The 25,413-nt window shown below is 40.0% G+C and overlaps 1 protein-coding gene across 1 annotated transcript in view; it reads left to right on the top strand.

Annotated features, from left to right (window-relative positions):
- Positions 1-9,308: 9,308 nt before the first annotated feature.
- The window catches only part of TPD52L1 (TPD52 like 1), a gene marked incomplete at both ends in the record, with an annotated part of 41,819 nt that continues 25,714 nt past the window's right edge, over positions 9,309-25,413 (top strand). Inside the window, 3 exon segments of the mRNA XM_082302583.1 lie at positions 9,309-9,356; positions 9,358-9,382; positions 22,041-22,156. Of these exon segments, the coding sequence (XP_082158709.1) occupies positions 9,309-9,356; positions 9,358-9,382; positions 22,041-22,156 (189 nt within the window).

Below are 25,413 nucleotides of genomic sequence, written 5' to 3'. Positions count from 1 at the left end.
AACTACTTTATCATTAGACCATTAAGATAATTTGGAAAGTAGTTTCAGAACCATTAGGACAATCACGAAAATCTGCTGATAAAAATGTAAATTTAAGATTTCAAATTCAGATTAAATCACTAAAGAGCAACCTCTTCCGGAGTTTTTTTTTGAAGAGTTGTCTTCTGCTGCAGGCCTGGCATGACATCCAGTTAGAGTTACTATGACATACATGAAGGTAAAAGAAATACATGCTTAGATTGTATTCCACATAATTCTGCATGCTCCTAATATAGGCATCCTTACAGCCTGTAAGAAAATTTAAGAACATCTCCTAAACCAATACCAAAATTCTGTTTTGCAGAACTGTCATCTCTTAATACGATCTTATGGATCAGATACACGTGAAAAGGCAAATACTGTCCCATGGTAGATACATACATGTGATAAAAATAGTATAATTTCCATTATGTGTGCAGACGCAGCCCTGTCCTCTGCTACACATTATTTTTTTAGCAAGGTTTACCAAAGAAGGTAAAGGAGATTTTAGAAGAGATTTCAGGAGAGGTTTAATCTCGACATAAGAAAGACATTTTTTACAATGAGAGTAATTAATCACTGGAACAATCTCCTGAGGAATGTGGTAGAGTCCCCATCATAGTTCACCTTCATGAGCTTATAGGATGCTTAGGCAGTCACACATTCCCTTTCACTCTAGCACCAGTGGAAAACGGAGTTAAAGTATTACTTATTGTTAAGAGGTAAGGTCTAGTGTGTGTAATATTGTTCTCTAATAATGTATTTGTGTAATTTAGCTCAGTGTTATTTTTTATACTGTTTTTAGTATCTCTCTAGTATTGTTCTAGTACCTTTTGACCCATGGAGCCAGAATCCCACCGTATGAAACTGCAGGCTAAACTGCAATCCCCGTCTGTAAAATATAAAATGCAAGTAGCATCTTCTCATTGTTGTATGCTGTAGTAACACTGACATTTCACACTTCATGTTCTAAATTGCAACATTGCCCTAGACATTAAGTATACAAAGAATAAGAGATGAAAATCAAAATAACATACTAAAGGTTAAAGAAAAACTCTGAAAGAAGATTGAGCGTATTCTATTTTAATTTTCAATGCTGTTCAAATATCAGAACCCACAATATTCTGAGAATTGAACATTTAGCATAGAGCATTTGGCAAAGAACTCAACAACATCTGAATGGAAGGAGGTAAATTGTGATGTCTTGTCAGTACACGACAGTGTGGTTTTTGAACCTGTACAAGAAGACACAGAGTATATCCTTGGCTTTTCCATTCATGGCACATTACTACAGATTTAACCTGCTGCTGGAGATCGAACTTTGTATCACAACTGGAAAGTTGTGCTCACTGCAGCCTGCCATTTTTCCTCCAAAGTGCGTGTATGCACATGCCATAGTTCATCCTGCAAAACAATCATTTGGCCTTAAGGACCAACAGATTCCACTGGTATTTCACAGCTTTTAGATGGTTTGCACTTCTCTGAATTATTCAGTACAGTTTTTTCCCATTATTTTCCATGGAAAATCAGTAAGAGTTTAGGATACCCATTATCATGCAGAATTCTGCCTTAATCCCGATCTGCAAAATGCATGTAGTTACTCCCTCCAGGCAGAGAGACATCCACTTTTGTGGCATCCACTTGTCACTTTTGTGTTAGAGGAAAAAAACCAGTCAGTGCAATGACATAAACATAATATATTTATTTGAAGCCTACTGCTGTTTTGTTGTGAAAATGGTGTAATCTGAAGTGTGTGATAATGCATAAGTGTTTCAAAAACAAAATAATCTGGCTTTTGTTTTATTCTGTCTGACCTCTTAAAAACCAAACAAAACCCAACTGTTTTTAATTTCAGCATGATGGGAGAGACAATGACCTTTCTCAAGCAACAACTAAGCTCCTACAACTTGATTGAGCCCTTCCAAGACAGAAAACAAAGTCTGAATTATGTCAGTCTCTTCAGACATAGAAGTGAAACAAAATCTCTTGCAAGGCAAATTTGATGAGGGATCTCACTAAATCAGTGATATATGTGGGACAATATGAAAATGCATCCTGTTGTACTGTAGGTAGAAAATGAATCAGCTATTTTACAATTAAATTGCATGATTTCAATGGGATATTAATTTTCTAATAAAATCCACCTTTAAAATGCTGATTTCTTCGTTGCATGTTGCAGGAGGATATTGTAAGTGACTAGTTTCTTTTTCCTGTCAAACATGCCACGAGATGGACATGTTACTGTGGAACTCAAGGCTTTTATCTTTGTTTTCCTATTTAGGGCTCTCTTAAATGTAGAACTAGTTTTGTTGCTTGCCAATACTTGTTAGGTAAAACACTGGCTGGATTTTCTTTACAGTAGAGGGCATTCCTGGTGTGGAAAAAGAAGTAATGCATCTAAATATAAAGAATAAATCAAACTCAGCATGTAAACATCTGGTAAAATTTCCTGTTGTTCAGTAATTTGAACAGCACATGCTGCTTTAAGATTTTTAATTAGGCTTGTACATAGACAGTGTTGTTAATATTGTCATACTCTTGTAAGTAGATTAGGTGCTGAGTTTTCATCATGCTTCATAGGAATTGCTTAGGCTGCTTTAAAAAGCCCTGCCTATATTTGCAGAAAAGTACATTTTCTAATTATACTGATAGTTTCACATGGTGAGAGCTGTTTCATGCATTTGTGGCTGGACTTAGCTTTGTGTTTTTTTCATGTAAAAAGTTGATAGCATTTCTGAGCTCAAATCTTGTCACAGTAGGATGTCTCTGCATTTGAAATTACATGACTGCAGGAATTTATGCTTCTGACAACCTCTGTTCTGCTTTTGTCAGTGGTAAATTCCAGCTCAAGGAGATGTCAAATCACAATGAAGAGAGGTTTGCCTAGGAAAAAATAATGATAATTCACACCTTACAGTAATTCAAATTCAAACCCACAAACGTGTGTGTTAAAGCAAAACCTCATTATATATATACAAATTAAAGCTGCTGTGGCCTTCATTTTCTATTTTTTTGTAAAAGCAAAGTTGAGAAATAAGTAATTCTGATGCTTTGCTACAAAATTTTAAGGAAAAAATAAACTCTTGTTTTCTAGCTATAAATATTCTTTTTTCTTTGAGCAAACCACATAATCATTTTCTTTTGGATATTTTGCTTCAATCAATACCCATTTGTATAATTTACAAACAAATGCTCAATACGCATTTCATCTGCCTTTACTGTCTTGCTTTGTTACTTTTAGTAGTACGGGCCTTGAGAAGCTATGCATCCTCAGTGTGTCCTGTATCATTCAGTGGTATCATATACTCAAATTAGATACAGCGTCTGACTGATAAATACACGGATAATGAGCCATGGAGAAGGCAGCCTTGCTAAAACAAGTATTCTGGTCCCATCCATGAGTGAAGTTAATGTGGACTGGTAACAAAGTGTGGAAGTTACGCTGGCATGAGCAAACCTAGAGTAAATCTGTGCTGCAGTGTGAACTGTGTATGGCCACTCCACACAGTAACAGCAGGGTACAGACCTACGTGCTGGGAAAAAATGTAATTTTTACTTAAGCTGATAAGTACACATGACAGCATACACTCTGTCATTCCTCTGGATGTATTTCCATGCTCCTGCAATAGGAGGGAGTAGAACTTGGCATCCACAGGTGCTCGGATAAGCCATGAACTCCGTCATTTCAGGCACCTGCCACTCCACTGTGTCGCTGATACACCCGGTACGCCTTTGCTCACGAGGCGAGCCTGTTCTGCCGGTGCCTTGCGGCTCCTTGCTTCCCCTCAGCGGGGGACAGCCGTGACAGCCTGCGGTGGAATGCGGGGCAGACGGCGAAGAGCAGCTGTGCAGCTGAGGAAGCCTTGGCGCTGAGGGGCTGGCCCGGGACAGGGCCCGCGCACCGGGACAGCGGGCACAGGGCTCGGCCGCGGGGCGGCCCGGGCTGAGCGGCGCCGCCCGGACCTGGCCGCAAGGGGGCGCCGCGCGGCGGCGGCGCGGGGGCGGGGGCGGGAGCGGCGGGGGGCGGTGGCGCGGCCCGGCCCCGGCTGTCAGCGCCGCCCGAGCCGGGCTGCGAGCCGGGCTGCGAGCCGGGCTGCGAGCCGGGCTGCGAGCCGCACGGACGGCTGAGCCCCGCGCTGCCATGGAGCCGCAGGCACGCGGTGAGTCTCGGCGGGAACAGAGCCCTCCGGAGCGGCGCGGGGGTCCCGTCCCTGCCGCCGGGGGCTGCGCTCACCCCTCGGGGAGGGCCGAGCCGGCGCGGGGACAGCGGGAATTGGGGCGGGGGGTGCCCGGGGCGGGGAGAGCCCGAGGGGAGCCGCGGCCCGGGGCACGGGCCGGTGAGAGGAGCGCGGTGAGCGGTGCCCGTGAGCGGCTCCCCGTGGGCGCTGCCCGGCGCCCGCCGCCTGTGGCGGCCCCGGCTCAGCTCGGGGAGAGCGGCGTGACCCGACCCGGCCCGGCCCGCGGGGTATCCTCGCCCTGCCCCCTGTCCTCCATCCCGAGCCGGGATCCCGTTGGCTTTCCTTATGGCTGTGATGTTGGCGGCCGCTTTCTCCTCCTGCTGGCTTTAGACATTTCGCGGTCAGGTAGCTGGCTGACAACTCTGTGTTAAGTTAGTCCCATAGGGGTTTGTTGGTTGTTTGAGGTGTTTTTGTGTGTCCTGCCCCGCTGGCCGTCCCCCACCCCGGTCGGGCTCCGGCCGCTGCCTCCCGGGGACAAGCGGGACGGTGCGAGCCGGAGCCGACATCGCGACCCCCGTCCTGGAGGTTGCCGGAGTGCGGGAGCCGCCTCCAGCAGCAGGGACCCTGGCACTCGGCTTCCAGCAGAGCTCTGGATCCATCGAGAGCCGCTTAAAATTGGATCCGCTAAAATATTTCTGCAGCTTTGCAAACGCGGCATTCATTCACTTAAAGTGAGCATTTTCTATTGCACCAGTTATGGCTTACTTAGTTGTTCGTACCTCTCTCTGGATAAAATTAATTGGCCTCCAAAGAACAGAAGAAAGTTTTCACGCGAGTTATGAATGATGTTTGGGTCAACCGAAGAGATTTATCATAGACAGGTCTTGCTCACTTGTATAATCTTGCTCTTGTTTTCTAAAGAACCTCATGGCTTCGTCACACAGGACTAAGCACGTGGTACAAACATTTCTGCAAAATCAGAATGTTTACAAAGCATTTTATGTCATCTATAAAACAGGGAGATGAAATAAGCAAGAGACATATGCTCATAGAAACTAACTGAAAAAACAGGCTTCCAGGATAGTTAAAATCTGCCTTAAACAAATACACTTAAAAAAGGCAATGCTGCCTGCAAATACGTTTGTATGTAAAGGAATACAGTGGGAAATTTGAGTTCATGATGCTTGTGAATGAGAGCCTTTCTGGCAAGTGTTGTGTATGTGCTGTCCCAATGGATGCATGGCTGAAGCTGCCTGGCAAAATAATTAAAAAAAAAAAAGAAATTTCAATAATTAAAACAAAAATTTAAAAAACCACAAGAACTGATCTGGGGTTCAGTTCTCGGGGTATTTTTAAAGTTAGTATTAAGACTACAGCATCAGGCTGTTATTTAAATTACTTTTTGGAATACATCTGTATAGGTACTATGATGGGAGCTCCTGTTCTTTAAACAGGAACTTTGCATGATACAGAATTTTGATAATTTCCTGCTTTGTAGAACTGATGGAAAACAGTATTGGATTCTGATTAGCTGGATAGTGGTATATGTACATGTGAATCTTGTACCTTCTCTGACTAGTAAGGTGAGTAAATACATTCTCAGTATGTGTTAAAAATTTAGGTCAATAAATGTGTTTTGCTAATGTGTATTTGGATCAGGAACTCTGTTACTTCCCCAGGTCTTGAATAAATTCTTCTTCTGGATGAGTATCTATTGGCTAGTGAGAGCATGTAAAATTTTACCTGTACTCAATTCTTTAGTTGCTTTTTTCTTCAGTTTTTCACCTGTGTGTTTTATTTCTACAGTCTCTCAGAACAGTGTCCCATTACTAAAAATAATAAAAAAAAAAGTATTGCTTTGATAAATTACCAATGCAATCCAGGATTTTTGTGGAAGGTATTTGCATGCCAGCAAACCTTTGTTTTTACCCTCCCTTTCCTTCTAGACTTCATTTAGTGCATACTACTGCAGTTATGGAGCCTTGCTGGCAAAAAGAATTCAACCTGTATGTGTCTAATACTGTCAAATTCAATTAAGCACATCCAAGCACTGGCCAGAAATCTGAAGTTTTCAATCCCACTTACACGTTTTGCAGAGCACAGTTACAGCAGAGTTTACTAACAAAACAGTAACAATTTTCTTGAAAGACTGCTCTACTTCCAATATCTCCTTAAGCAGCAGGAGAAATATATATACATTTGAATGAATTTATTAATTGCTTCTACAAAACTTTCAGATGCCCACAGAGAAAGGAATCCTGAATGGTATGTTCCAGTGTGCTCTGCTGGGATATTGTATTCCAGCTGAAAAGACGGAGTAAAAGCTATGCATTTAAAAGTGCTGTTGAATTTCTCATGTTGAACACTTTAAAAGATTTTCTTCAAAAAGACTTTTCTACATAATTGTGTTTGTGCCATTTTATATTGTCCTTAAGGCATGCTATGCCTGAGTAGCACAATTTCATGTTCAAGAAATACATGCAAGTATAAAGCACAGATTTCTTCAGAGCAGGAAAATAATTTTATTTTTACACAGCAGCATGAGTCAACTCTATAAATCTTAATGCAACTGTGGGCAAAAGAAAAATATTATGTGTAAATGTATCAAGGTACTGGGTAGAGGTCACAGCTAAACACCACGAGTTTCTGGGTGGTTCAAGACACAATATAATATCTGTCCATGCCCCAAAGACTGTGAAAATTAAATGCTCTGATATTTACTTTAAAGGAGTAGAGAGAGTTCATGGACTGAAAAGGAATTACCATTATACTTAAACATATTGAATATATCTGGCAGCATTCATGTGAATGAACTAGATGAGAGAGTCAAGCAGACAGAGGGTAATAGTAATTAATGTTAAAATTATTTTCTAAAGAAATAACCATATGTTCCATGTAAACAAATCCATATGTGTAATAAAAGTAATAAATTTTACTTTACAAAATTTTTTCTTTAAGCCTGTGAGTGCTTTTCTCTTTGATTACTTTTTGCTCTTAATGGAAGAGCTGATCCAGGAACACACCAGCTATACTTGTACTAGGTGCTGAAAATTTCATAAGAGCATATTTGTTTTCCTTCCTATGGCTGTCAGTCATTTCTCAAGTGAAAAGTTTGGAAATCTGAAGAACAGTGTCTCTCTTTGAAAGAGAGGAAGATCAGAACTGTGTATTTGCCTCTCATCATACTCATTCTACTCCAGTTCCAGATTAAGTGACTATCCTGTGTAGTCCTGCTTTTCAGTTTAAAACTGTGAATGTCCTGTAATAATGACAGATGGATGTCTTACTCTGTCTGAGAATGCCATGTGACTTTTTAACACTGGAACTTTGCTCAAAATGCATTTCTCTCCTTTTGCAGTAATTCTCCATTTCTTCATGCATCCAGATATAATTGTACCTTCTTTCCCTGTCACATCCTCTCTTGATTCTTACTCTGATAAAAAGCTTTGATGTGGAGCTTTCTGCTCCCTTTTACCTACACAGGTAGCTCAACCAGCTGCTTGCACTCCTGGCCTCCAAAAGGGTTTTTGAGGCATTTCCCTGTCCTAGAAATTCTTCTTAGAGCTGTTGCTGATGTTCTGCATCCTCAGCCAGTTGTTCATTGTAGCCATAATAGCTTGTGGTAGCTACACTCACCCCAGTCAAGTATTGTGGTGAGAGCTGTGGTTAGTTCAGATGTTGGATGACTCCTTCTCGAGGCCTGTGTCTCACAGGCTTGCAGAACCTCACTTCCTCCTTCTGCTGCGTGCAGCTGGCACGCTCCTTCTGGAATCCTCAAGCCAGCTGTATCTGCCCTGTGATGTTACAGAGCAGAGAGGCAGCACCTTGGCATGTGCCATTAGACTGGAGCTTGTGATCAGAGGAATATCGTTGGAAGTCAGAACATTAGCCCAGTGCCCTCTCCCTGCCACAGTGGCACCTTCTATCTCAGAGTCAGGTGGTCTGAGGTCTCCATGGTGAGAGGCAGTGGTGAGGAAGACTTATGTTACTTGTGATATGGTGTACAAGACTTGCCAAAATGGCATTGGCAGCTCGGTCAGCATTCTCTGTCCTTGCTAGCTACCCATGTGGTTACTAATCCAGACAGGAATCTGGATAGAATCAATCTTGCAGTGGGAAGGTGGGGATGGAGAACACATGGTGATGTTACCTCACTGCAGCAGCAGTGCTGTGGCCATCACACCAAAGCAGTGTCTTGCTGGAGAGGGCAGCATCTTCCTTACCTTTGTGTTTGAGGCTGGTGCTTTACCAAGGAGCACTGACTGTTTTGTTCTATGTTCACCTTTTCCCTAAAGACAGAGTAAAGCTGCTGGTTTGGAGCTGATAAAGTGTAATTGTTTTATGAGAAGTGCCCATCCACATGTGCTTTATGAGGCATCAGGATTCACTTTAGTTATCCAGGGGTTTGTGCTGTTTCTGTACCGCCTTCCAGAGCTCACCATTGCCCTGCTATGGAAAGCAGGAGAGAGGACTTTGCAAAGGGTCAGGAGGATATTGCAATAATTGAACCAGCCAGTGATAACCTGCTTATTTCACTGCATGATGGAAGTTTTAGCTGCTGCATTAATAAGACCACATGAAGAGGAGGTCAAGTGAAAAAGGCAGGGTTGTAATTTATAATAGGATTCTTAAATATTTAACAAGTGCACAAAGCTCGAAATAATAGCTCTTTCATGCTTTTTATACTACAAGGAGAGAAAATGCATGCGTGGAATGAGTTCTTTGGTATATCAGATTTAAGCAAGTAAATGTCTGAAATCAAAAGTAGTGCTTCTCTTTCACACTTTTGAACCTGTACTGTTTTCAGCTTTATGACTCTTGTCACAGGTTGAAATTCAGTTTGCTGAGGCTGAGAAAATTTGAGTGGTGTCATGCTACACCTGAGAACTGAAAATAGCATACTGTGGGACTTGGAAATGAGATACAAAAGAGAGACCTCCTCTAAAATCTAGGGCCAGTCTTGCAAGGCTTTTTAACATCGACAGTTTTGCAGCCATGAGGATATAAAATGCAGAACATGCTAAAACAAAGACATCTAACCGCAAATCATGTTTTTAAATTCTTGCTCTATTTTTTTCTCCTGTATCTTCTTATTTTGACAGGGCTGGTGGTATGAGTCCTACAAAGCAGTACAAGTATAATCTGAGTCTGCTTTCTGTTTCAAAAGTGCCCTAGTGGAAAGATGAGTTTGCTGATGCTGTCCTGATGTGCCCTCACGGACTAGTACAGTACAGAAATGTGTGGAACTTTGAGGTGCTTTGCTTAGGCCATGTGCTGCTTGAAGGATGTGACACAACCTTGGCCAAAGATTGCAGGAGGTTTGAAGGAATGTTGCCATATTTAGAAGTTTATGTATCAATTAGTAGCTTGTTTCAGTGCAATCCTGGAATTTGTATTTAGAAAGAATGTACTCAGCCTTTGATTCAGAAAGTGTTTTCAGGGTAAAATTAATTCTTTCTTTCTAATTAGAAAATAACTCTTGAGGTAATAGATAAATATGAGATCTCGGCAGGCTAGTTTTATCTGATTTTATTTGTATGTCATAGAAATGCACAGTTGCAATGGCAAATTTTATATATTTAGCATGCTGCAGTCATATCACTGCTGTCTAAACTGGGCCTTTTGGCTGCTCCATGCTTTTAACCCATCTTGTGTGAGAAATGGTGAGAGAGGACTGACAAATACGGATTTTAGTATCAGATGTCACAGTCACCTTCTTCAAAACTGATTCTTTATGACAGAGGTAATTACTTGGCCATCTTTGAGGTCTGTGGATTAAAATCATATCTAACTAGGCTATCATCATTCCCTTCTACATCCATGATGTGGTTCAGTGTTGCAGGTGAGTAACTGCAACAGGTGAGTAAAAGACATATTTAGCAAGTGCTTGTATTGTACTTTAACAGTGAATCTCCCTTTTCTTTCTCTTGTGCTGTCTCTCCCTTTTTCACTTCATACAAAGAAAGAGAACAGCATCAGTGAGGATCTCGTTGCAAATGTTCTTATCAGAAAGTGTACAACAAGTGCAAGAATGCCACAATTATGAAGTGGTACTTCCTGAAGTGCCATCCTACCATGATGATAAAGGTCTTACAGTGTCTCCAATTTTCCCTCTCCCGCTTGGGTAAATTTTACCTTTTCTGTGCTGGTAGGATTTAAAATCTCTAGATAATAAAAAGGGCTTCTAAAATGGCTGCTCTTGCTAATTAATGACTTCTGTGTCAGATTTTTTGATCAGAACTTTTTGATTCTTTGTTACTTATTCCAGCAAAATGTTATTGTGTTTATATTAATGTCATGGGTTAACAGCATGATACAGTGAAGGATCCACTACTGGATCCCCAAGCAGACAAGAAAGACTCCACTGCAAATATCTTTAGAAAGTACTAGGAATTTCTTGTATTCTCTTCAAATTATCTGTCATGTTTTCTTATGTAAGCTGGTTGTTCAAAGATATCTCATGCTTGTAGCTAAAATTCCAGGCTTTTACAGCAGCCAAATAATAATACAACAGTAAAATTTATAAAGATAGGTTTACAGAGAAAAGGAAAAGTCAAGGTTATGTGTGCGTATCTGATGGCCAGATAAAATAGCTTCTCCCATTTAGTCTGCTGTCCAACTAATGGGCTTTCAGATACTTAGGAGCTGTGTAGTCAGGGATCCAGTTCTTGGATAATTATTTTACATCTTTGCATTTCTAGTCACTGAAGGAGAATCCAGGGAGCTCAGAGAAGCAGGTTGGGGATATAAAGAACTGAAGGAAGTCTAATGCCTTGTGTCATTTCCAGAAATGGAAGGCAATGCTATGTCTTGAGCAGTCAGTTCCTTCTGAAGCAAGGAGGGCTGTCAGGAAGAATGCTTACTTCTGGGGTTTTTTGTTGGTCTTCTGGGGTCTGGTTTATGTAAAGTTGTCCTGCTATCCCCACTGATATACTCTAGCCTGCAATTATCCTTGCTGTCCACCAAGAACATAACAAAAGTGCACAGGAGCTCTAGTGGTGCTGTAGGCAGAGAGAGACCTAAAGCTACACTCGGAAAACATTTTTGATATTCATACAAGTGTGAAGTGCCTACAGATACGGTGTTGATTTTCCCAGTGAAACGTGTTTGCACAAAATGTTTACGTAGCAGGCAGCATGGTTTATTTTCATGTGCTTTCTTGCTGAAAGGGCTACTTTTGTTTGTTGATCAATGAAGTTGTTAGGACCAGATCCTCTCCAATCTATTTCTTTCTCTATTTTGGAACTATTCTTTCTGTTTTTTCTTTGCATTTATACAGTCTGATTTCTCTCTGGGTTTTGCATTAACTTGTGAAACACCCTTCCTCTTTAGCCATCCAAATACATAAGTTGTCTCTCTTTAGTACCTGTGCCACGCTTTCAAATTTTATTTAGTAATTGCCCAATAATTAAAGTTACTAACATATAAATTGTAAGTAAAGCATGGAAAGCATATTTTAAAACTACATATGGTATGAATTTAAAAGGTTGCATGATTTATATTCTGTAAATATTTATAAATGGTAGCTGAAGGGAGGTAATGCTTTCTATGTTTGCTTCTTCAGTAAGGAGTTAGATTTTTCTGTGTTTACCTGTTTGTTCAATTGTCTTTTCACCAGTTTCTTCACCAGGAAATTGCCTTGCCACCTGGGTGGGACTAAGGTGATGCAGGTTTGTGGTTACAAAAAGCTTGCTCATAACCCTGTACAAGTTTTTAAATACTTCTGCATGGTTTCCTTGGAATAACTGTTTTCATTGTGCTTTTGGTGGATTTAGTAGTAACTTGTCAAGCTGATGTTATCTTAGGCATTTTAGGTGCTTATCTAATTCCTCTTTCTATATTTCTCACTGAATTAAAATATTCTTAAATGCACAGACTAGATTTCAGGTCACGCTATGACAGATTTTTAGAGGATGATGTGGAGCAAATGTGTCTAGTTAGAAGATCTTCTGAAGGCCTTAGATGCTTTATATTCTTTCTCTGGTGCATGTTGGGCTGGTGCATACTAAATTTTCATTAAAAAGTGATCAGAGATAGTAGTATTTAAACACATCCAGATTTTTCTTAGAGACTAGTAAAATGTATGTACATTACAGAGCTAGAGGGGCAATTATGCCAGGAACAGAAGATTATCTTGTGCTCGAAGTATTTTAGGTAGATAACAGCTATTAACTTATTATTGTGGGAGGAAGGAATCAAAGTCATAATCAGAGAGAATGATGTTTGCCATGTAATTATCTAACCAGTGCTGTGCACTATTATGTGCATATGACGAACCAGTTAAGCCATGTGCTCTTGCAAAAGAAAATCCTTCAGTCATGTAGTGGGACAGGTGGTTCAGAAGCTTTGATAGCAAAGAAAAGATGACGGTGAAGAAGGAGCAATTACTTGAATAGCCTGACTGACTTAAAAAAAAAAAAAAACCTGCTGAATTATGTCATTCATACATTCTTATAAAGTGAATCACAATGCAGACTTGAAGACTTAAGTAAGGTCTTTGCACAGCTAAATAACAGATATTATCAGGAAACTGGAAGTCAAATACTACAGGTGGAGGAAAAATGCGTTCTCTTGGTTTTAAATTGCTTCAAAAACCAGAGAAGCACAGGTAATCAGCAATATAGATGAAGCCTGCAGTAAGCACAAGGAATAAAGAAGAGTATGTAATGATAATAGCTTGTACCCATTTGGGAGAGGCTCAAAGATGGGAACCAGATTTAGACCTAGAGCCAGAATTAGAAGGTTTCTCAGTTGTGTCCAGTTCTGCACAGAAATATGAAGCATGGGCATGTCCTGGAAAGGGAGCTGCAGTATTTTGGTCATAGTTATATGCTGCATGTGAGATGGGGGATGGGTAAGAAGGATGGGGAGGGTAAAAAGAGAGAGGGATTTTAACGATTAAGTTGAGTAGGGATGAAGATGTGAATGGAAGTTATTAGCAGAGATGCAAGCATTCAAATTCTGGTTTATTTCAGAAAAGTACATTGTGTTATGTCCATCTTGCAACAAGTTCCTCAATAAAATATTCTAACTTAAGGTAGTGGGAGAGTGAAGAAAAGACAAAGACTGTCTTGTGCTCATTTTCTAGACCTTCTTAAGGTACTGAGTTAAAACAGGCATTATTTCACACTGGGTGATCTGTAAAGTTTCTAGGTTGGAGCTTTGAATTATATTCTTGCCACTTGAATGCGGTCTAATGCAACCTCAGGGGCATAGCAACTCATGCCATGTGCTTAGCTAATTCCCTTCCTTCTCTTATGCATTGGCCTGCCACTGCCTGTGCCCACAACAGCTGTCATGGAGGCTCACCCTCTTTGGTTCAGGGCTTATCTTCCCAGCTGATCTTCAAGGGGAAAAAAGCCCACACTCTGCCTGTGGCAGCTACCATTTTGTGCTGGTATTTGAGGGTGAATCAGGGACCTCAAAGACTGAGACTGTATGGTGTAGCTGGAAGTGCCAGTCTCTGTCTCCTGGTCCAATAAATAGCCTCTCTTCCTGAAGCATGGTCTTTGTGTCACTAGGATGGCTGCATGGGGCATGCCACTTGTTTCTACAGGAAATACACAGATAGCCAGGGCCCTAAACCCCAGGTGCCCCCACTCAGAGCCCCACTAAATAAACACATTTCTTTGTAATGGCATTTTACACAACACTGAGTGGGCAAAGCCATGAAATTAATGATGCCAAAAATTCTGAAGGCCTTAACATGGAGCTTAACATTAAGAGCAGAATAGTAAGTGCTTCATTTCACAGCTCAGGATGCTGGCAAAAAAGCTTGTTGGAAAAACAAATGAAACTTGGAGCTAGACAGGCCCAGATAGATGGTGCTGTTCTAACTGAGAAGCATTTTGTGTGGCCTGTGTGCAGAGAATTACTGTCACACTAATTCCAAATTCCAGGTTCGTCAGAGCAACCCACAGCAGCAATGCTTCCTGGCTGTAAGGCAGTGCATTCGCAGGAAGTGAAGTGGCACTCACGCGAGCTGCTTGTCAATATATTTGAAGTATATATTAAAGGAAATACCTATTCTTCAAAATATATTTGCAGTATAGATATATTTCCTTTAAAAAATAGTATTTTTTTTCATCTTGAATATCAGGCCAGTGCAACAGAATACACGGCCATTGTCTCTATTAAAATGCATTGTTTTGAAACAATATTCATATAAATGAGCTTTATTTTTATTGGTTTAAAATAGGAATACCATTGTGTTGCAGGTAGATGCATCCAGGAGTAGGTCACGTTTATTTAGGGAAGACTAGTGAAGTTTCCAGTGTCATATGACACACAATTCCTGCCCCCCCCCCCCCCCCCCCCCCCCCGGAAGGCAAAAGTGCACTGGTGCAAAGTAGCTAGTCTAAATTATGAAAGGATTAAAGGGGTGAAGCAGGTGGTGGTTAAAAAATGGGGGGCTGGGAAGGAGGAAGACACAACACGTAAGACATGTCTGCTCTGAGAAGTGTGTTGATTCACTGCCTCATCTTGGCGGCCATGAGCTTTTACATCATGTAACATAAAAAATTAAGAAAACCTCTGGGCAAAGGATCTGTACCTTTCTCCCAGCTTAGGGAATGATGTCAGCTCTGGGGCCTCCAACTTAACAAAGACAGGGAGGGACATAGAGATAATGAGAGATCTGGATCCTCTCCTATGAAAACAGTTTGAGAGATTTGTTGTTCAGCTTGGAGAAGAAAAGGCTTTGAAGAGACCTTACAGCACCCTCCAGTACCTGAAGGGGTCTACAAGAGAACTGGAGAGGGACTTGTCACAAGGGCATTCTACACTGTTGGGGCTGCCCGAGGCAGCACAGCGTCCAGCTGCAGACGTCCTTGGCTTCTGCTGCTGCAGGCAGGAGTCAGCTGCAGCAAGGAGGGAAAGCTGCCAGCTGCAGGGAAAGCTGGCTCCTTCGAAAGCAGCGAGCCCCAAACAAAGGTGGTGTAAAAGCGTCGGCAGAGGCAAAGGATGAGAGAGGGGTCCCTGTGTAGGTTCCAGCTGGTTTACTGCCAGTGGAGGGTCCAGGGACAAAGGAGTGAAAGAGAACAGACTATTTTCTATGGAGGAGGAACAAAGGGGAAACAACCAATGGGGATCGACTGAGGAGGAGGAGATAACAGGAATATCCAATAGGGATAACGTAAAGGGAGGGAATTATATGAGTAGACCAATGGGGCTTCGAAGAAGGGAGAACTTTCCAGAACTAATGCATAAGTAACTAAGGGAAAAACATAAATATGAGTTATACATAAAACTGGGTGGAGAATTCCTGAACCAATAAACTTAAAACATGTAAACTAAGAACTACTAGGAACGTGAGAACTCGCCGTAACCCAGGGGTGGGAATCAGACCTCTGTGTTCTGGAGGCCTCTGCACTGGTTGTCTGAATGCTCTGCTGCAGTGGCCACTGCCACATGCACTGCAATAGGCATGTAGTGGCAGGACAAGGGGAAATGGCTTTAAACTGACAAAGAGTAGGTTTAGATCAAATACTGGGAAGAAACCATTTACACTGAGGGTGCTGAGGCAAAGGAACAGGTTGCCCAGAGAAGTTGTGGATGCCCCATCCTTGGAAGTGCTCAAGGCCAGCTTGGATGAGGCTTTGAGCAACCTGGTCTAATGGAAGGTGTCCCTGCCCATGGCAGTGTGGTTGGAACTAGGTGATCTTTTAAATCCTTTCCAAGTCAAACTATTCTGTGATTTATTGTTGCTAATTTATAATTATGCTGCCTACAAAGCTTAGTCACAGATTATGGATATTGTGTGCCAAACAGGATTCAAAAAGGCAGTCCTGCTCCTTTAAAACTGTGATCTTTACTCTCCCAGTATGAGACACTGATCATAGAGGAGAAAGATAATTTGTCCCTTTTCTCCCAGCATTCCCGAATGTGTACTTCAGTATATGTAACAATGTAGAGACATTTATTCTGTATTAAAGCAATGGGAGTAATGAATTTGAACCTGAAGAGAATGAAGAATCTATCATGTACCCATTTATAATTGTTTCCTGTGTGTTTTCCCTAGTACATTTACAGGACCAAGAGTGACACATTTGCCTTACATGTTGAAATAGCTGAATGGCAGTGTGGGGAAAGCAAGCAACCTGCTGGCTGCAGCAGGCTTTTGCTCATTTTTAAATTACACTTTTAAAGATCTTGTTAGTTATGTGTTTTGTAATCTGAAGGACACATGAAGAATTTATTTTATAATTAAAAATATATAATTTTATTACTTCTTACAGTGCAGCTACATTGTTGGAAGTTAATTGAGGAGGCTTGTGAGTTTAATTATACTGCAGTTAGATTGCTATCTAATTATATTCTTTTGCACCTGGCTTTAGAAAAGTACAATAAACTGATTCATTCTTAGGAGAGAAAGGTTATTAAATCCTGCCATTAAGTTTCAGTGATTTTGATTCAGTGAAGCAGATGCGTGATCTTAATTATACAATTCACGGGATTGCCGTCACTTCTACCAGCTGAGGATGGGACCCCAGGTGCCTCTCTATTGAGAGATGAGAAAAATGTACTTTCATGTATTTTTATTATTAAAGGGTGGGTTTAAGAAATGTGACTGACAACTTCCACCTCTGACTGCCAGCATTTCCATGTCATAGCTCTTATCTTACCCTACACTGCTTTTTCTCTAGTTTGATTATATATGCATTATTCCTTCGTTTGTTCTATGCTGTGTGTTACAGTTTCTGGAGTACCTTGTTTGTGGAGAACAAGCCCCTTTTGTGATGTAGTGTCATCTGCTTTCTCATTCCCTATTTTTCCATTGTGACTTCATCTTTTTCCTTTTTTCCCCTGTTCTTCCTAAAGAAAGAGAAAGAGATGACAACTCCTCGACTTGAGGCTTTTTTTCTTGCCACTAACCTCACAGAAAGTTGTGCAGCATGATCAATAGAAAGCACAGAAAGTGGTACAGTGCTGTCATTACTTTCAGTTTGACATAATAGAAGGAACCTTCTACTGTGTTTAAGCTGTTACATTTCACAGCAATTGCTTTGTTTTTCCATAGCTACAGCTTGAAAATGTTACCCTTGTCTTATCCAGGCATTCAGGATTATTATTCTATGCAAAGAGAGCTTGCTATTGGGTAAAATGTGTAAGATCATCCCTGCATTCCTGGACATTTCAGATAATTATTTTGCTTGGAAGATCAGTTCCCAGGTTGAAATCTTAGGTTGAAGTAAGTAATATGTATTTTTTTTTTTACTGTTATTGCTATTCTCACTTTTATCCATTGTGTTTCCATCTTTGGGATGATTATCAAACTCTTTATCAATGTGTATGGCTTCTTGGTGCAGCGGTCAAGTTGAGTCTCTTTTCTGCCAGTTTTTTGTGTGTAGATTGTCTCTTTTCACTGGTATAGATTGGCAGTTGTGTCAGGGTTTCTGGGGGAAAAATAAGGTAGAGATATCCTCAAGGTATGATTAATTTCTTCTTACTATACTAAACAGAGAAAAGAATCACAGTACGACTAGCTGTTTATCCAGGAGCTTCAAATGAAAGCATTCCTTTGTTTGGAAACCTGCCAATCTATCTCATAACTATGGATAGATTTTTTTAGCGCTTGGTTTGCAAGGGTTAAGAGATGGAAGGGAAAGCCTTAATAAAGTCAGTAATAAGCTGCTCCAGGATGACCAGTAGGGACACCTACTCCAAGATTTTAGACTACATCCTAGAGCTCTTGAACACTCAAAAGCTGTATTCCCTCCCTTTCCTTGACAGTACCCCCAACCCAAAGCTCAGTAGAGAGAGGGAATGAAGACACTTGCCCATCCATCTCTCTCTTCCAAGGAGCATACTCAGAGCAAGAAGACTGAGCCCACATGGTTGCAGAAAGTAGAACCTACATTTTTCTGTAGTGCTTACATTTTTGATCTACATCACCTGTGCATCTTGAATTTTTCCTTCTCTGAACCAAGGTGAAACCAGCCTGTGTGAGTTTGTTTTTCAATCATAACTTCAAAATCAACCTTATATTCTGAGTCCTGTAGGAGAATGTCAGGCTGTAAAGTGATTGTTAGGCTCAAGCCTAAGCAAGTTCAAGACAAGTTTAGACTTGTCCACAGTTAGAACCAGACACAGAAGGGAAGATCTTCCTTCAGTAGTTTGTTTTCTAGGTGGATTAAATGGTAACATTTTCCTATTTTGATCTTCCCATAATAACTTTGTAGTGGAAAAAATGGTATGGAAATCCTTGCAACTTCTGATAGCTTTTTCTGATCAATTTAGTTACTTAGTACATGCTTCTAGTCTCCCTTCTCTCCCCCTAATCTCTATATCTGGCATTAAGACTACATTATAAAGAAGATCAAATACACTAATGCAGTGTCTGGACAGTTCCTTTGTTCTACTTACCATGTCATCCCTTTGAAGATTTAATTGCAATTTAAATTTGTAAACAAGCGTTTTCCAGATTTAAATAAGGAACTCTAATGACAAGGCAAAGGAAGTTGTAACAAGTCATTTTGCATACTAGAAGGGTTATGTAATTTGTTTTCTCACTATTTGATGTGAATGCTAGATAATAAGGTAGATATGGTATTTTTAATTGGTTGGAAAACAAAAAAGCAGAGCTGTAAAAGCACTTCAATTCTTAAATGTTTTGTTAAACAAAGTATCATCTATATATTTCCCTGAATGAATATTAGAAAATATACACAAACAGAAATTTGATGTTCTTGAATTTTGCTGTCATTAGGGTTAATATAGTGTGACCTTTTCATTCATGTTGTTTGTCTTCTGGGGGTTTTGGAGTTGCTTTTCTTTTTTAAACAGTCAATATACAAAAATAGTCTGATACATACTACTCTAGAAGATGGGTCTGAGATAAATACAGAGCAAATACATTAAAAAGCACTAATTGAAACATCTTCGTGTAGTTAATCTTTAGATACTTGAGTAAGTCTAAAAATCTGTCATGGATTTTATCATTGTATTATTTGGTTGTTTTAAAATTGCAGAATAGTTACAGATCCTCTAGATTCTAAGTGGCTTATTTAATTTGTCATCCCTACAATTCTACTGGCAAACATATGCACAGGTATTGATCAATGCTGAAACAGTCGCATTAAATCAGATTTAACAGAAGACTGTAGAATTAGGGTCACCAGTATTAGCCACAACTACCATGAACTTTGGGAGGAAAATGCCCATTTCAGCACACTGGAACTCCTTTTATGGTTGTTGTATTATCTTGTTGTATGAATCTTTTAGAACACAATAAATGTGTTCTCCCAGCTATCCACCTCCTACTTCTTTCTATATAAATCTCCTAATACAAAGAGTTTTCTGCTTATTTGTTTCAACTTGGATCCTTCTGTACAACTTGCAGTTCCTAATTACTGATAATCCCATATTTTTAATGTTTCATTCATATTTTATCTAATTATATGTGACAGTAAGTACTAAAACTTTCTTTAAAGCAGAAGCCAAACTGCTTTTTGCACTGATTCAAACCTAATATATTATTTCCCACACTTTATGGGGGCAGGGGTTTTTTTGTTATTTTGAAGTAACATATGTCTAGACAATTACTAGTTTGCCTGTTTGTGGAGGATAAATGAGTTACACCTGAGTATATTATTAGTGTAATTTCCTGTAGCAACAGGAGGTTGTATGAGACCATAGGACCTGCAGTCTTGTCTTCAGCAATCCCACACCACAAGAAGAGGGGCTGTCTGGAAGAGATAGTGAGGGAGGTGGGCTGGGTGTTGCATCTGTCTCTGGGCAGTCCTGTGACAGCCTATCCCAGAGCTAACTGTTGATTGATTGCTTAAGCTCTGGATTGAGCGTCATTGCAAATGGAAGAAGTGGTGAGATGGGGATAGGTAATGTGGACTCCTTAGCTGACCATGGAGGAGGAAGGAGGGGAAGTTCAAGGAACAGGTTCTAAGACAGCTTCTGCTCCATTGACGCCTCTTGTGTGGGTTTTTTGTGTTTGTTTTTTTTTTTTTTTTTAGTGTAATAGAATTTCTGGGCAGGCGAGCAACTGAAATTAAATTCAGGAGAAACAGAATTAACTTAATCTGTGTAAGGCACAGCAGGAGAAGAAAACAGATGTTAATAAGTGGTAGTGTCCAGGCTCTATCCTCATGCCTTACCTGTTAGTGGCCTGCTTAAATGAAACTTGGAAAGCCTGTGCTTTAGATGAATATGTGGAGGTCCTGTAACGCCGTTCCTGCATCCATGAAAAAAGAGACTGCTTTCAAGATTGTGCAGACTAAGTTTAGCTTGAGTCCCATAGCAACGCAATTAATCCTCAAACAAATACCAAATAACAATTGTGTTTAGAGATGTAGGGGTGTTAATAAAGGTGATTTGGGAGTGTTCCTACTGAATAAATATGCTTTTCTTTTGTTGTGAATTCAGCAATCTAGGTTTTCCTGGCAAGCTGCTTTTTGGGTAATAGCTAAGATATCAACTACTTCTATATGCTTTCATGTTTTTAAAAGGTTTTGTGCTTGAGGGTGGTGATCTTTTTCTGCATATGGTGCCAGGCAGGGCTTCAGCACCTGTGTTGCTGCTTTTTGTCTTCCTACTCAGGGAAGATTGTAATTAACAAGGCTGAGTTCACTCCATTGTATTCTGCAGTGAAGTTGATGGGATGAATCAAATCAGTTCTGTTCTGTTAAACAGAAGGAATTCCAGGTACACTGGGGGACTCTAGGTGAAGGAAATGGCAGAAGGCTGGAGGGAATTTAGTTTTCTGCATGAAAATGTAAAGTACTTAATTTCAACAGACTTGTTCCTTGTAACCTCTATTCTTTTATGCTGAAACTTAACTAAGTTGTATTTTAATCTCTGTATAATAGAGTATACAGGCCTCTGTGGAGCTAGGAAAGAAATTGTTCCTTTCCATATTAAGCAGTGTACGGGTGTCAGGAGTCAGCAGAGATGGCTGATTACCCTGCTAGGCAACTGAAATAAACAGAAAAGTGCTCTCCCAGGTGTAACCTGGAGGAGATTTTTCTTCCACAACAGAAGGAGATCTAGAATTTTAAAATGAGTTCCAAAGTAACAATAATGTTTTCTGTTACCTCATGGTTTGCATTGTCTTGAGAGGCTTTTAGTGGCCAGAGCCCCAGCAATCTTCTCTTCACTGAATTACTGGGATAGGAAATATTTTGTTTCATCAGTACCTATTATGCCAGGCAGGCCCAGGTCTTGCAAACATTTATGTATGCACTTATCTTGCCTATTACACATACTCACCCTCGTTTTGGGCATGCAAAAGAAGAAAGTAACTGGAGGTCCAGTGTATTTGTCCCCTCTTCACAGGTTTAGATTGAGCAATCAAGGAATGCTTCTCACTAACATTCAGAAAATTTGAACAATAGGTGTGGCATTTGCTTCTGCAAACTGTGTTCGTCTGTAAGGTTTCAAATTGCTGCAATTGGAGGTACTTTTAGAGAAAACTTGGCTCAGTAATAGACTTCCTTTATTATTCAGTGTACTATTGCTACTCTTCATATCAGTAATCCACATTAGTTAGCTTTCTTATTTAGAAGAAAAAGCTTTTTTTCTTCTGTATTGTTAGAAGGAAGAAAATGCCTTATCAGGGATTAGTAGGGTCCAAGGTGATTGATTTCTGGGAATGAGTGGTGCTTACACATATTAAACTGCTTCTGTGCAGACATTATCCTCTGATACTTCCAATAGCTTTTCAGAAGCAAAGAGGAGCAGAATGCAAATGATTGTAGAAGGAAAAGGTTGTTTTTTCTTGATTTTTTTCTTTTCCTAGTGGGTGAATATTATATCATTCTTAGATTTTAGGGGAGGCCAGTACCATAACTGAAATAATTAATAATGGTTGTCTTGACCTTTTAACTTTTTAAGGCCTGTTGGAAACTCAGTCACTTCATGAAGCAGATGAAGATGTGGTCACTGATGTTGATTTCAGCAATATGATTTCTGAAGAAGAAAAAGAAGAGTTGAAGATTGAGCTAGCCAAGGTAATGAATTTGAATTTCTGGGAGTGTTACTGTTTCTACTTCGGTAAACTGGAAGCTATTAATTGTAGGATGAAGTATACATCATAAAGGTATGCCCTTCCTTTTTGGTAAAACTATTCTAGGCTACAATCATGTAAAGAAATTAATTTTCTTGTATCTGTATTTCAAAGGTTAAATATCTTCTACTTGATGGTTGTACAGTGAAAGTCAAATGCATCTTCCCATCTTAGTCAAGACATGTCTTTATTTATAAATGTTCCTTGAAAAAAAGTGAAAGGTGTTCTCATTAGATCTGTGGTATTGTTGTTACAGTGGTTGTGCCACCTGATAGAAAAGATTCTTTTTGTGGTGGTCAGAGGAAAAGGTAGTGATGATGGTTACAGAGGAGACTGATGACAACAAGCACAGTAATTTTATCCCATTTTTGTTTCCTTTGATATGTTTTGAGAAGGTAATATTTTTTCAGGAGTTTGGAACTCAGGACACTGTGAAGAGGCTTAAAAATAATAAGGAGATGGGAGGACAAAGGTGTGAACCATGTGATCTCTTTATTAGAAAGATTAAAGAGATTGTCTAGATTTGGTCTACAATCTAGACAATAGTTTTAATTACTGGGGCTGAATACCGCAGAAAAAGAAGTGAAATTCTGAAATGGAAAATGAGAGAATGGGGAAAACTGTGGGTTTACTTATTTTTAATATGAGTCAAATAACAAATCACAGCTGTATGACGTTGAAGAGTTGGTTTTGCCTTAATTGGAATACTTAAATTGATATTAAGTTGTAGTACAATGTAGTCTTAAGAAGTAACATTTTTAATGACTCTCAAGTTACTTACCTGCAGTGTGATTTAGGATTTTCAAGTGAAACAGAAGACTGTTTCTTCACTTTAGTATTTTATCAGTCCTTGTGTTTCTGAGTTACTGGTTAATTTTTACTTCTTTGTTGATCCTGTCACATCTGTAAACAATCAGGAGGAAGCTGAAAGTTTACATGTTTGGTTTATCACATCAGTTAGGAGTTGGCATATTCATCACTGGCTTTTCATCAGGACTGGGCACATACTGAAACACAGAAGGTTCCCCCTGACCATAAGGAAGCATGTTCTTAATGTGTGTGTGACTGAGCACTGTACTCCAAGACATTTTGGAGTCTCCATCCTTAGGTAGGGCTTGAACCAGATGTCCTTCAGTGGTCCCCCTTCCAGCCTCAGGCATTCTGTGATTCTCTTCTCTGGTGAAGGGGACTTGACAGGCAGATAGAGACAAGGAAGAAAAAAAGCCAGAACTTACTGTAATCATCTGAGAATGATATGCCTCTCTCAGCAGAATCAATCTCAGATGTTTCTGGGTGTCCTTTCTGCTTACTGATTGCCACAGGAGAAAGAGTTCTCAGTCGCTCATGCTGTGGACATGCTTTAATTAATGTACTAACATTCAAGTGAGAGATTGCCTGTCAAATACTATGATCTTGACTGACCTAGGAATTATATTCTGACTTCCTCACAGCAGTTTACTGGCATACAGCTGATGCCTAAAAACAAAATAAAACTGATAATTATACTAAGAAAGGTTTGGAAAACTTGAATTTAGAGTGAAAAAAGTCTAAACTTAAATGAGGCTTATCTTAGAAAAGTCTGCAAAAAATGTGTGACCTTGCCTCCTTCAGAAAGAAAAATTTGATAATGTGGTAACTGGGTAATGTTTCCTTTTGAAAAGCTGTTTGTCTTTACTTACAAGCCCTTTCTGCTCCACCAATGATAGTTTTGTTTTCTTCCATGTCCTTATGTGCTACGTAATACCTGTTTGAGCCTGTAGGAACAAGCATCTCTCTTATTGTTGTGAGAGGTAAAAATCATCCTTAATTCTGCTATCAGTAGTTGATATAATGGGGATCTCTTTGTGAGCACCTGTTATGCATTTATTTAAGCAGAAAATGTATGTTCCATCTCTGTGTGGTGTGTCTAATGTATATATTCTTTGTTTTCTTCCACCTTCCCACTCTGACATTAGGAGAGGAACAAGCACTGCTGTTTTTCTGGCAGATTTTTTTTGTATCCTCTATTCCTATTCTCCTGCTAGTAATCTCTTTTTACTGGAAGCTTCTCAGAGCATGAACTTAACTCTGTTCTTGTAGCCTAGCTAACACAGCAGGGCTCTGACTGCAATCAAGCCTTAGGATTTGTACAATGCAACTACAATGAGTAACTCTTACAGAAACTTCTAACAGTGATTTGAATTTACAGAGGTCAGTCTGACTTTTCAGAATAATAGGAGAAAATTGTAGCCCAAAAGCTTCACATAAAGCCAGAAGATTGTTAGCAGAACAGATTCCCTTTTCCTCTGCCCTGCCACCTCCCTCACTGTGAGGAGCATTTTACAGTGACTCTTGAGTCATCCTGGGGGCTGAGATTTTGAGCTACCTTGCTCACTGCTGTCAGTTGTCCTTCCATTACACTCATGAAAGTAGTCATTTACTCCTTGGTGTCTTCCCCCTCCCACACCTTCACAGAAGCAGCTATCTGGTTTGATCTAGCTGATGCACAGGTTCAGCAGTGTGTGTTACTGTTCATTGCCAGTTTGAGGAAAGATGCTAATACCTTTTGCTGCAAATTTACGGGAGCAGGGAACTTTGTCCCTGTATGATGTATCTGTATTCTTCTGACTCTGTTGCACTTTGAAAGAAGGGAAGCATGAGAACTAGAAGCTTGTATTCCTGCTGACTTAAGCTCTAGCTTTATAATGGAGTCTACATTTATAAAAGTGGACTTTTAAAAAATGCCTAAGCGGGTGATGCCTAACTTCCATGAGAGTTAGCTATGTTACGTGCTTAAATGCTTTTCAAGACTGTAAGTCCCCAATCTTTTCTACCTGCTTCAGAGTCTTCAGTCAGTGATATTTGAGTACTTGAGGGCGGCTTTGTATCTGTCATTATTTCAAAATGATGGAAGTTGAGGAGGATTTTGTCAATTCAAAACTGATTGCTATGTTATAAATAATAAATTACTTTTCTTTAGTCAAAAAGGTTGCTCATACTTATGCCATTGAGCACATGGCTAATGCTTGCTTAGGCCTTCACAGCTTTAGATGTCTATTCAGTGGAACAGATGGAAAGTAATTTTATTAGAAGCCCTGAAATGGTTATGTATCCAACAACCTAGTGATCAGCCTAGTGCTGGCCCATGAGTGTCCTGGCATCAGTTTAAGTTAACTTCTTTAGCAGTGTTGAACAGGCAGTTGTGCACTAAGGGATTTGCTG

This window comes from Coloeus monedula (assembly GCF_965178545.1).
Source record: "Coloeus monedula genome assembly, chromosome: 2".
Classification (NCBI taxonomy): Eukaryota; Metazoa; Chordata; class Aves; order Passeriformes; family Corvidae; genus Coloeus; species Coloeus monedula.
The sequence above is the reverse complement of the archived record's forward strand: the minus strand, read 5'-3'. Positions and strand labels throughout refer to the sequence as shown.